Raw genomic sequence first — 13,161 nt, 5'->3', positions numbered from 1 at the left:
CAGCCTGAAAACAGCCCTCAGCCCCTCACGCAGACTGGCCAGGAACCCCAGTGGGGATCCCCACCTTGAAGGGTGTGTGACCAGCTGCAAACAGCCATCATCCCCTCATCCAGGCTGGCCAGGCACCCCAGTGGGGACCCCCATCCTGATCCAGGATACCCTTCAGGGCAAACCAGCCGGCCCCCACCCATGCACCAGGCCTCTATTCTATATAGTAAAAGGGTAATATGCCTCCCAGCACCGGGATCAGCGGAGCCGCGAGGCCTCCCTGCACTAGGATCAGCGTGACAGGGGGCAGCGCCCAAACCCCCTGATCGCCCTGCAGCTCTGTGTATGACGGGGCGGGGCCACAACCTTCCTATTGGCCCTGCTCTGTTCATGACAGGGTGCGGCACCCCAATCCCACCCCCCCCCACGGGCCCTGCTCTGTGTGTGACAGGGTGCGGCACCCCAACCCCCTGATCAGCCCTGCTCTGTGGCTGATAGGGGGGAGCTCCCCAAACCCCTGATTGCCCTGCAGGTCTGTGTGTGACAGGGTGCGGTCCCCCAACCCCCTGATCGGCCCTGCTCTATGTGTGATAGGGTGTGGCGCCCCAACCCCCCCCCCCATGGGCCCTGCTCTGTGTGTGATGGGGTAGAGCCATAACCTTTCCATCGGCCCTGCCCTGAGTGTGACAGGGTGCGGTGCCCCAACCCCCTGATCCGCCCTGCTGTGTGTGTGACAGGGGGCAGTGCCCCAACTCCCCTATCGGCCCTACTCTGTGCGTGACGGGGGAGCTCCCCAACCCCCTGATGGGCCCTGCTCTGTGAGTGACAGGGGGGGAGCTCCCCAACCCCCTGATCGACCCTGCTCTGTGCGTGACATGGTACGGAGCCCCAACCCCCCTGATGGGCCCTGCTCTGTGCGTGACAGGGGGTGGCGCCGCAACCTGCCCATCTACCCTGCCTTGAGTGTGACAGGGGGTGGTGCCCCAACCCCCCAATCGGCCCTACCCTGAGCGTGACTGAGGGTGGCATCACAACCTCCCGATCCGCTCTGCTCTGTGCATGACAGGGGCGGCACCCCAACTCCCCAATCAGCCCTGCTCTGAGCCCGACCAGGGGCTGCACCTAGGGATTAGGCCTGCCCTCTGCCACCTGGGAGCAGGCCTAAGCCAGCAGGTCGTTATCTCCCGAGGGGTCCCAGACTGTGAGAGGGCACAGGCCTGGCTGAGGGATGCCCCTCTTCCCCCCGAGTGCCCTGTGACCCAGTGATTCCACATGTAGATATGTACCCAAGAGAAATTAAAACATAATATGCAAACTAAAACTTGTGCATGGATGTTTATAGCAGCATTATTCACAATAGCCAAAAGATGGAAACAACCCATATGTCCATCTACTGATGAACAATAAATGAAATGTGTCATATCCACATGTTCAGCCATAAAGAAGGAATGATATATGCACCCCTATGTTCAAAGAAGCACAATTCACCATAGCTAAGATTTGTAAACAGCCTAAGTGCCCATCAGCAGATGAGTGGATTAAAAAACTGTGGTACATCTACACAATCAAATACTATGCTGCAGTAAAAAAGAAGGAATTCTTGCCATTTGCAACAGCATGGATGGAACTGGGAGAGCATTATGCTAAGTGAAATAAGCCAGTCAGAGAATAATAAATACCACATGATCTCACTCATTTATGGAATATAATGAACAACATAAACTGATGAACAAAAACAGATCCAGAGATAGAGAAGCAGCGATCAGACTGTCAAATCTCATAAGGAAAGTAGGGGAGGGTGTGGGTAAGGGGAAGAGATGAACCAAAGGACTTGTATGCATGCATGTAAGCCCAACCAATTGACACAGACAACAGGGGAATGAGAGCATGAGTGGGAGTGGGGGTGGGAGTTAATGGGGGATGAGGACACACATGTAATACCTTAATCAATAAAGAGATTGAAGATTGAAAAAAAAGAAGGAATGAAATAGTGATTTATATTGTAATATAGCTGAACCATGAAAATATTATCTAAGAGTGAGAAGCCAGTTACAAAAGACCACATATATGATTCCATTCATATGAAGTGTTCAGATAGGCAAATTTATAGTGACAAAAAGTAGATTAGTGCTTGCCTAAGGCCAGGAGTGTTGGGGGGAAATGAGGAGAGACTGCTAAATGATTTGGGGTTTCTTTTTGGAGTGACAAAAGTGGTCTAAAATTAATTGTAATGATGGCTACCCAATTTCTAAGTACACTAAAACCATTGACTTGGATACTTTAAGTGGATGAAATGCATGGTATGTGAGTTATATCTCAATTCAGCTGTTAAAAATGAAATTTAAAAAACTAGAAATTTTAAATAAGTCTGACTAGTTATGCAAGATAGAGTTTATATCCAGGTAAGAAAGGCTTCCTGACTCCTAGTATGCCATTCTGAATCCGGGTAAGATGAGAGCCTGGGCTTGATGGTCACACAGACACTGATCTGAATTCTCTTCTAGAATGGCCAATTTGCATAGCTTCTCTGAAACTCAGCTTCTTTATCTAAAAATGGGGGTAATAATAATTCTTAGCTGTGGGTTGCTCTGAAAATTACATGAGTTTCTGCATCTACATAGGTTAGTACTGTGCTAATAGCAACAGCCCTCACCAGAGGTGTCATGGTTGTGGTCATTGCCAGGCTATGGCAAGAGCTTAAAGAGCAAGGTGCCTCGCTGTGTTTGCATGTGCTATTCCTTCTGCCTGGATCACTGTCCTTGTAGCACAACTTCTTTAGTCCCTTCATGACCTCACCAGCAGCCTCATTTCAGGCTTCTTTTCTGGTAGGTATCTCCTGACCATAGCAGCAGCAGGATCACAGGCCCTGACCTTGAAAAACTGCTATTTAATTTTTGGCAGTATGGATTGATTTGTCTCTCTTACACTATCTGTGCTATTTGAGAGCAGGGGCTGCTGCTTCACTCCTGGACGCCCTAGCCTGGCACTTTAGTGTTTGGTAGGTGCCCCATTAAAACATGTTGAAAGAATGGACATGAGGTTAGGGCCTAAGTAGATTATTTGAACTTCTCATGCTTCCATTGGACTCCTAAACAGTAGTTTATTGGCAGATAGAATAATCTGAACTACTTTGGGAACTTTCTCTAATGGTTGGGCATCACAAGTTTATCTAATATAATCCTGCCATTAAAATAGAAATACATAAAGAAACCTGCATTTAGTTATCAATGTAATTGTTACTGTCAATAGAAAATAAATAGTGCTAATCAGTGATAGATTTTGAAGGATTGTACCTAATAAACATTTCTTCATTTTGAAACAGGTCTGGGTGTTTTATAAATTGCTGTGGGAAGGTGAAACTTTGGATTTCTTAAGGTGCTCTGTAAACTGCTAAGAGAAACTGAAAATGTGGATTTCCGTTGTCATTTTTTTTTCCATTGTTGACCCTATTACTGATGTCTCTCTTTTTCTCCCCCTTTGCCTTTCTCCAGCCTGCCCCTGCCCCCAGGCCTTCATCACACTAGTGTCTGTGTCCATGGGCTATGCATATATGCATATAAGTTCTTTGGTTGATCTCTTCCCGTCATTTTTAAGTACATGGCATTGGTTTAAATATATACACCGAGTTTGTGTAGTAAGTGAATCCAGTATAGGTTTGAACTTGCACTGGGCCATATTCTTGCCAAAATTTAGAAAACCTATTTAGAAAAATTCCCCTTATTCCTGTGCCAATTTCTCTAGAAGCCAAAAGTTTTCATCATAACATTCACCTTCCTGCTTCATCTGCAAAGAACAAAGCTGAAGTTATTGAAATGTGATAAATTAGGATAGTAATCTATCTAAACTGTGGGAAGCCATTATTGACTAGCTCATATGTGTGTTAGTACCTGGAGAACTTGGCATTACTTGGTGTTTTGTGATAACTTCACCTAGATACAGGGGCATTGATAAAATTGTCTCAGCAGTGTCTTAATTGTGTCCCTTTTGTGATCTTTTAAAAGTAGATAGAGACTTTCATTAAAGACTCTAGAACATTAAAACAATTTAATTGCTTTCTTAAATTTATGACCACTTTTACTCATTCATTTCAAAATATTTATAAAGAATTCAGGAGCCCATTCATATATATAACACTTAAGTGAAACTGGAAGGTAGCATTGAAGTAAGTGTAGTACAGAGAAACTTTGATTTAGAATTGGAGCATAATTTATAATTGGATAGCTATGCAAGTTTCTAAATAAAAGTGATCACCATTTATTGACAACCTAAATGCATTCCTTGTTTGTTTCTTTTAACCAGATATACATCCTGTGAGCTAAGTTATACTCTTCCCCCTCTCCCCATGAGCCCAAAATAGTTTTATTAATAGGAGTATATGATGTTTATGTTCTTAAAAAATCAGGGTGGTCTTAGATGTCTGTCTTCCATTCTGGCATTTCCCTTTATACAACCCTTTTGAATTTTCTGTTTAAAAACTGGCATTGGGATAGCTTTTCTTTGGCCTAATGCCTGGGTCGCATATTGCAGCAATGTATTAGGAATGTTAAGACATAAGTCCCCGAAAGAAAAACGTTTGTTATGAAAATAGAGCTGAGGTGACACTTAGAATTAGAGCTTCTTAACTTGTCTAAATGACAGTTAATGATCTTTTTCTTTCTTTTTATTATTTTAAGAGGGGGAAGAGGGGAGGAATGAAAGGAATGCCCAGAGGCTGAGGTTGCATTTGGTTCACCAAACTGTTAGATGTCAAATGCACTCTACTGATAATACATCTTTTGTCTCTTTTTAGGAGCTAATTTTGTTACTCGAAAAATTAGCAGGTCAGTAGCTAAGATTTACCTTGGACAGCTGGAACATTTCAGTTTGGGAAATCTGGATGCCAAACGAGACTGGGGCCACGCCAAGGACTACGTAGAGGTAGGAATTAACTCATGTTCTTAAAAATACCTGTATCAGTTGGTGCTTTAATGCCAGGCCTCCAGTGGTAGAGGTAGTAGCACATAAAATTTTGCTAATGAGATATGTTTAAGCTCATACTACTTTCAATTTAAGGCTCTTTCATTCAGAGTACATATAGATTATACTGAATTTTGCTTGAATGAGGAAGTTTATTTTAAAAAAATGTGTTGGTCATTGTTTTAGATGATAGATGAAAAAATCTTTCATTGGTGTTCTTCAGTTATAAAGATTTTTTACAAGTCCCCACTTTTTGCACCTTCTCCCTTTTCTCTTCCCAATACACATATAACTGTGAAATAAATTTTTGGTATAAAGGTACTGTTATCGGAGAATTTAACTCCTCTGTCGCTCATGGGAGCAAGGTGTAGGTTCTGGGGGCACCACTGAAATAAGTATTTTCAGAAGCCCCCATGGGAGGATGGGATATGGATGAAAACTTTATTTGGGTGGAGTTGAATTTTTCTGGTTCCTAAGTCCCCCACCCCTAAGCCAGTCCTGGAAAAGGTGCAGCTGGGGTTCCAGCAGAGCCAAAAAAGGCCAGTGTCCAGAGCTTCTATTCCATGTTTCAGCCGGGTGTGGCTCAGTATCCAAGCTAATTAAAGTCTATTAGTCCATGTGTGGAGTCCAACAAGGCCATGCACTATGTGGGCACAGGGGAAAGCATCCCCCTGCCACAGGAGAGTCAGGAATCAGGTGTGCCTAAGGGAGAAGAAAGAAAGGGAACTTCTTTTGGTTGGAAGCTTTAAATATTCAAGTTTCCTGTGCTTGCAGTGGCCTCACACATCTTGGCCACTGACTTGCTTTCAGGTGTGATTGGCAGACAAGCACCTTCCCACATTACTCAGACCTTACTGGGCATTCATCTAAACCAGAGGTTCTCAACCTGTGGGTTGCGACCCCTTTGGAGGTCAAGCGACCCTTTCACAGGGGACGCCTAAATACATCCTGCATATCAGATATTTACATTACGATTCATAACAGTAGCAAAATTACAGTTATGAAGTAGCAACGAAAATAATTTTATGGTTGGGGGTCACCACAACATGAGGAACTGTATTAAAGGGTCGCGACTTTAGGAAGGTTGAAAACCACTGAAACTGTCTTTGTCCATCCCCTTCCCCCATCCATCATCAGGGAACTGACTTGGATAATGTTAAATGCATCTTTTTGGCAAAGCTGTATAAATGGCACACCTATATCCAGTCTTCCCTTTCATCCTTTCTTGTTAAATAATAACCAGGTTATTACAATGGCATTATTACTAATTCTCAGATGTTCAAGAAATACTCCTAATTTCAATTTGTATAATCTAAGGCATTCAGATTAACATTGTTCTACTAAATTACTCTAAGAGTAATATTCTTATAGAGCTTTTGGTTTCTGCTGCTTAGGAGTCTTGTTTATTGCTCTATCCACTTCTTAAAGCAGGGGTCCTCAAACTACGGCCCGCGGGCCACATGCAAATACAAATATTGTATTTGTTCCCATTTTGTTTTTTTACTTCAAAATAAGATATGTGCAGTGTGCATAGGAATTTGTTCATAGTTTTTTTTTTTTTTTTTAAACTATAGTCCGGCCCTCCAAAGGTCTGAGGGACAGTGAACTGGCCCCCTGTTTAAAAAGTTTGAGGACCCCCGTCTTAAAGTGTATAGAGCAATAAACTAACTTTGCTTGCCATTGTACTTTGTCCGTTACATAAAGAGAGACACAGAGAGATGTTGAAGATGCTACTGCAGAATAATGGATATAGATAAAGGGAAATTTAAATATTCGCTCCTACGATTTATATACTGCACATTAAATTTTGGGTTGAGTTACATATGTAAGGAGTGTGATTTTTCTTTGAACAAACATTTTATCTTTCCCTAACTAGTATGCTTTTAGATATCGCCGGTGGTTCTGTGGCCAGACCTGAATGAGCATGGTAGTGACATTTTTATTTCCCCTGGAGCCCAGTTGTCCTTGTTCAGGTGCATACAGATTTCCTGTGCTCAGGAGACTATTTCTGTCCTTAATGATTCGTCTCTGGGAAACCGGATCTGACTTCTTTGTTCATTGATGCAATTCAGAGAGAAACTGAACATATAAAAGAAAGCAAACAAGTAGTTCACTGGCTAACACAGAGGTTAGCTTCGCATTTGTGACTATCTTTTTTTATAACAATTAAAAATGTGTATTTGAACACCTATTACTGATTTATATTGTGGACCAAAAAAAAACTAGTTCTGATATTAAATTTTGAATAGCACAACATTAAATATGTTTAATATTTAATATTTACATTAAAATATGTTTTTCTGAACTGTAATTACAAAGAAGCATTTTATGACATTAGTCAGATATATTTTAAGAGCATTACATTAAAAAATACATAATAAGACCACACTTTCAGAAAGTATAAGAAAGTGGAGAAAGGAGATGTTAGCAGAAGTTGAAAATCTCTTTTGTTTAACCTATATGGCCTTACCTATGTATAAATATGGGTAGATTTTGTAAAAATAAATACATATTTCTTTAATAATAGCATTTGGATGTGTAGCCTTCTAACTACCTTACTATACTTTGGGTTACATAGAAGACTTTATTGGCATCCCTCTTTATTTAAACTCTGGTTCTCTAAATTCAGGAACCAAATAGGTCAAGTTTCATTCTATTTTATTTTATACTTTTGCACTGGGGTAAAGAAAAAGGTTGTATGGAACTTGGAAATATATTTTGATAGAGAAACATCAAAATGTTAAGAATGCTTATTACCAGTTATGTTTATTGTTTTCCTTATACTTGTATATTTTCCATATATGTGAAATGAATATGTATAAAATTTCTAAATCGGGAAACAAAAGAAGTGACATTTTTAAAATAGGCTAAACTATCTACAAAAAAATTGCCTGAGACTGTTAAATAAATACATAAGTAATGAGAAAATCTGTTGTGAGCTTAGTGGATCTGGAAGAAGGATTCTGCTCTTATTTGACTCCCAAAATGCAGAGGCTACCACTGCTCCTGGGTGTAGCTCAAACTTGGGTACAAAGGGCCCACATCTATATTCATTTGAAATAAAAGTATTTTATAAATATTTAGGCTCAAAGACTTCAAAAAGGTCTTCCCAAATGATGCCATTTGAAGATTCCTTGACAAGATTGTGTCAATACAGCATACCCAGAAGCCAAATTTAAGAGCAAGATGTTCTGGTCCTTTGGTAAAGTAAAACATTGTCAAATTTTACAGAGAGACATATACAAAATTAAGTTGCTCTCATTGGCAATCAAGACCTGATTTGTCCCACAATACAAGTGAGTTTTTTGTATTAATGATCTCCTTGGGTTTCTGACAGTGACACATGTTGATGCATTTTTATGGTTCTCATCGATGGATTCTTGATTTCTAAAAGCTATCATTAAGTAAGAATTCATAGTTTGCTATCTCCATTTTAAGAAATAATACCATCCCTTGCATTTTTAAATGTAGTAAAATGTTGCTAAAATTAAAATTAAAAAGCCTAAGAATAAAAAAAGAGAAGCATTGTTTGCTTACCACATATCTGCATTCTGGCACTGTAATCAGCTTTGAGCAGGCCGCCTTGGCGAGCACAAGTCCAGCAGCTCTTATGGCGTCTCCCTCTCTTTACACACAGGCAAATTGTACTGGTGTCTTTAGATTAAGCACCTTACACTTTGTTACTTATGAGTGAATTTCCATGATTAAGAGTAGAGCATTTGACACGGGGTGGAGGTGACCTAGCTGTCAGCAATTTGCTCCTTCACCTTAGCCAGGTTTTATATCTAAATTTGCACATCTATGGAAAGGACATAATAACAGCCCTGTAAAAAATTAGCATTAATGTGCTGTACATTACATGATTAGAATCTACCTTCACCTTGTAAACATTTTTGCAACAATTTATGCAAAACCACTTCCTGTTGCTGAGTCAGAATCATCAACATTCATTTATACTCTTGTTCCCTAGATCAAAATGATTTTTAAAATATTTGAATAAGAGGTATTTTAATTTGAAATGAAGAATATAAAACTATATTAAATTATATTGTATTTAATAATCAAGTGATATGCAGTTACATCTTTTCCAATATTTTAATATAAATATTTTAAACAGAGTAGTTGAATGCCTTTTACCATAAACATCCAGTTTCTATAATGAACATTTTTGTTGCATTTTGAGAAACAAGTATTAGTATTTAAAAATTGCTGTGGTAGACCTATAAATACTCAATTTACACAAACATAGGTTATAAATATTTTGCATTTTTATGGGATATAGTCAGTTGGCAATTCAAACTTTCAAAATATTTTTATCTTTTTAAATCATTGTGATAGCACACAACCTATTTTCATTCCTGCCTCATTCCACATGTTCAAAAAAACACAGTGGGGGCTGTATACCAGATCCACGCCCGTTCATGTGGTCAGTATTGCATGAGCAACACCCAAAAACTGCAAACCAGAGAACCTCTAACTTCCCTGAGTGACACTGTTCCTTCAGGGAATCTTCTATTGAGTACTAGTCATGGTCATTGTTCTAGTGGCTGCAAATGGCAGTCTTCTAAACTTTGTCCAAAGCCAAGCAATCCTGCAAAATGCTATATTGCACAAAGGTAAGCATGTGTCTTTATTGCAAGACTGACTTCTCAAAACTTAAGATATGTGAATCTGCACTACCACCTGCTCTGGTTAATAGAAATTTTCTCAAACTTATCTAACCTTCCTACCATTTTAATTAAAAATAAATATTAACATTTAGCAGGACAGAGCTGGGAAATGACACCATGTGTTTAAATAAATCAACAGTAGCAGTTTGATTAGCAAGGCCCCACCATGATCCCACCATGATAAAACTAGGTGGAACACAACTGGAGCCAGAAAATACTTATAAGAACTGGACTGGAAGTGCCTTTAAGCTTTTACCCACTAATAAGATGGTCCCTTGCACTTGGAATATGCAGGTAATCAAGTGACCTAAGTCTGAGCTCTTTCCAGCACTCAGTAAAAAGCCATACTGCCAACAGCTGACCATGCAGGTGCTCCTGAAGAGATGTGATGGTCCAGGGGCTGTCAGGGGACACTCAGATCATTGGGTGAGGATGGAGAATCATCTGAATTTTAATATTGCTTTCTCCCAGACACCTTTTTCTTTCTCTCTCTCTTTTTTCTTTATTTCTTTTTATGGGGGACAGAAGGGCAGGGAACACAGATTAATTTTTAAAAAGCTACTACTAGAAATAATAATTGTCAAATGTTGAATATTGGGCATTTATTATATGCCAGAAACTTTACTAAGGACTTTATATACATTATAAGTACGTATAATAATACGTACAACAATCCTGAAAGGTAGAGAGTATGTCCTCATGTTATGGAAGAAGGCACTGAGGGTTAGAGTGTTCAGATAACATGTTCACCCAAAACCATGGCCAATAGAGGTGAATGTGGCCCTAACTCCAACCCTCGCCTGATACCTGAGCCACACTCATAACTAATTTGTAGTGAAGTAAGGGGAATAAGGATATTAGCAGTGGGATCTGAGTAACTTTCCATTTTGCACAGAGACAGAAATTTAAGCTTCTCTCACTTATCGCTTTCTACCATATGTGCTCCAAGGGGAAGACAAGTATCTGTAAGACAGCTATCAGATCTCTCTGAAGCTGTTACATTGGCTGTATGAAGCAGCAACACAAAGGGTGTGTGAGGAAAATGGGTGGTTAGGTGTCTGTCTCTCTGTCTGTTGGCTTGTAAATGAGTTAACCTTTATTACAGCTCTTAGTTCTCAGCTGATAACAGAGACAGGGAAAGGTGGGAGCCTCTGGCAGCAGGGAAGGAGACTGTTGACAGATCTGGGAAGAATTGACCAGTGTTTCCCAATCCTTTCTTTCTCATCAAGTTTCATGTGATCTGCTGCTAACATCTAATATCTTTTGTTAATTCACACTGATCTGGAGGTAAAGAATGCCATTTAAACAGTTTGAGATATTATTTAAGGAAAAGCTTGCTTAATGCAACATCATCAACAAACCTCTTTTTCATATTCAGGAAAACAGCTTGATTTCTTAATGTGTTTGAGTTCTCTCAAGTATTAATGGTACCAGAATCCAATCTTCAGTAAGGCCTCACTTAACAGAAATGCAGAATGTCATGGTGCCTGACTTACTCTAGCCAGGGCGGGTTCACAGGAGTACTCAGGCCCCCAGGAGTGCTCACCCCCTGAAGAGTGCTCACCCCTCCAGAAGTGCTCACTCCCTAGGAGTGCTCACACCCAGGACACTCATATTCAGGAGTGCTCACCTCCCCTAGGAGTGCTCACCTCCCCCAGGAGTGCTCACACACCCAGAAATGCTCATATCCAGGAGTAATCACACCCAGGAGTGCTCACATATCCAGGAGTGCTCACACCCTCAGTTCCCAGAAACTGTAGGGACCTGTTTAAAATGTTGTTTTAATAAATGAAGCCAGCATCATCCATATTTCTGGTATGGACTATTCATCAAATTTCCATCCACTGATAATTTAGAAACATGGAGGTGGGTGCATTTTTAGATCATATTTTCAGTTGAATTTTAAAAATACGAAACTGAGCATCTGAGATTAAGTTGGAAAAGTGGTCTAGACAAAGGTATGAAGTGCATGTATGTGGAAAGACAATGAAAATGAACAGAGTGGAGTTGCATGTTCAGTAGATATAATGCCTATGGAAGCGGACTAAGAAATTTTGTGTAAATGGCATTTATTTTCTAATGGGTGGCAATTAACCACATTAAGGTAGAAGTGTGTACTCCACCCTATACTCACTCCCTTTGATGCCAAATGTCATCACACTGTTGTGGATCAGTAAATGACTGCTTGTACTTAAGAAAACATGGTTCCATTCCTGAAATAAAAGTCCTTGGAAACAGTGTAAGAAACTTCTTTCTCCTCTTAGTTGCTGATGCTTGTTCATATACATTTGGAGGGTACCATGCGATTCCACCTCCAACTAAACTGGCTATTTAACTTTAATAACAACACTCTATGTCTGATATAGATGTAATTGCCTCCTGTAAAATATGACATCACCTAAATTTATGATGATTTTGCCTGTAGAAGTTATATATCCTTAATATTAAATTCTTCATCTTTACACTAATGCACTCTGAAAAGGACACACACAAAAGTATTTGCATTCAAGGTGGTCTTTCTCTTACTTTCATTTAACCCATGCCTATGAACACCCAGAAAATAGTATCTATCTCTCGTCAAAATCCTTGTTTTTAAGTTCATTCTAAAGTACCTTTTGGTATTATCCTACTTCTCGGTGCTTTGTTGCAATAAACCATTTACTAAAATTCTGTGTTTTTGTCCTCACAGGGCCCTGGCCCTGGGGCCCGGCTCTGTAACTTTCTCAGACCTCTCCAGTGCTCCTTGCTGCTGTCTCAGGAGCCCAGGCTCCAAGTTCCAGGTGTGGCTCCAGGGCCCCTTTAATACAAACATGTGTTAATTTTGCCTTTGCATCCAAAGCAACAAAGAAAAAACCTTTTCCAAATAGAATGCTCCGTAAGCCCAATAAACACTTACATTGAATGGAGTCTCCTTATCTGAGCATTTCCTTATAACATTTTTAAAAATGAATATGTATATATGAAATGTGTTTTGTTGCTCTTGCCATCAAAAGATTGTTTTCTTACCTAAGACATTTCCCACTGAATATGATCTTACTGATTTTGGTATTAGTTGTGATGGATTGACTTGATTGCAGCAACATGTTTTCAAGCATTGTTCTCTCTTGTTGCATGCAGCCCACAAAGGAAAACTGAAAAGTGCCATTATATTTTCATGCTGTGGTAAGTTACCCATATCTCTAGATTCTACTGTGAGTAGACTTTATTCCTATTTTTTACAGGAAGCTAACCGAGCACATGGGAAAAAAATAGAAAGAATGATACACTTGCCCTGATATATAAAATAAACATTTTAAAATCACAAAACTAACATTAATTTCCAAGATCAAATGTCCCTCAGTATGACTTATACTGGTAATATTGCCATCTTCACATTCAGAAACCTCTTATTTGTGTGATCATCACTTCTTCTCAGTCTTCCAGAGTCTTCTTTGATAGAGGATTCTTCTAGATAGAGATTTCCATCACAGATTTATCATTCTGGAAAACTTTCACTCAACCATGTCTTCCCACTTCTCCATCCTCCTCCCAGTCCGTATCTCCCTGC

General features: G+C 40.0%; 1 protein-coding gene across 1 annotated transcript in view; it reads left to right on the top strand.

Moving 5' to 3' along the window:
- Positions 1–13,161, top strand: part of GMDS (GDP-mannose 4,6-dehydratase) — a 686,242-nt gene that overhangs the window by 356,148 nt on the left and 316,933 nt on the right. The window contains exon 7 of the mRNA XM_081086210.1: positions 4,778–4,905. Coding sequence (XP_080942336.1) covers positions 4,778–4,905 — 128 coding nt within the window. The remainder of the gene's footprint in view (positions 1–4,777; positions 4,906–13,161) is intronic.

The sequence above is a fragment of the Myotis nattereri genome (assembly GCF_964212035.1).
Source record: "Myotis nattereri genome assembly, chromosome: 3".
NCBI classification, from domain to species: domain Eukaryota; kingdom Metazoa; phylum Chordata; class Mammalia; order Chiroptera; family Vespertilionidae; genus Myotis; species Myotis nattereri.
Note: the sequence above shows the minus strand (reverse complement) of the source record. Positions and strands in the feature narration are given on the sequence as shown.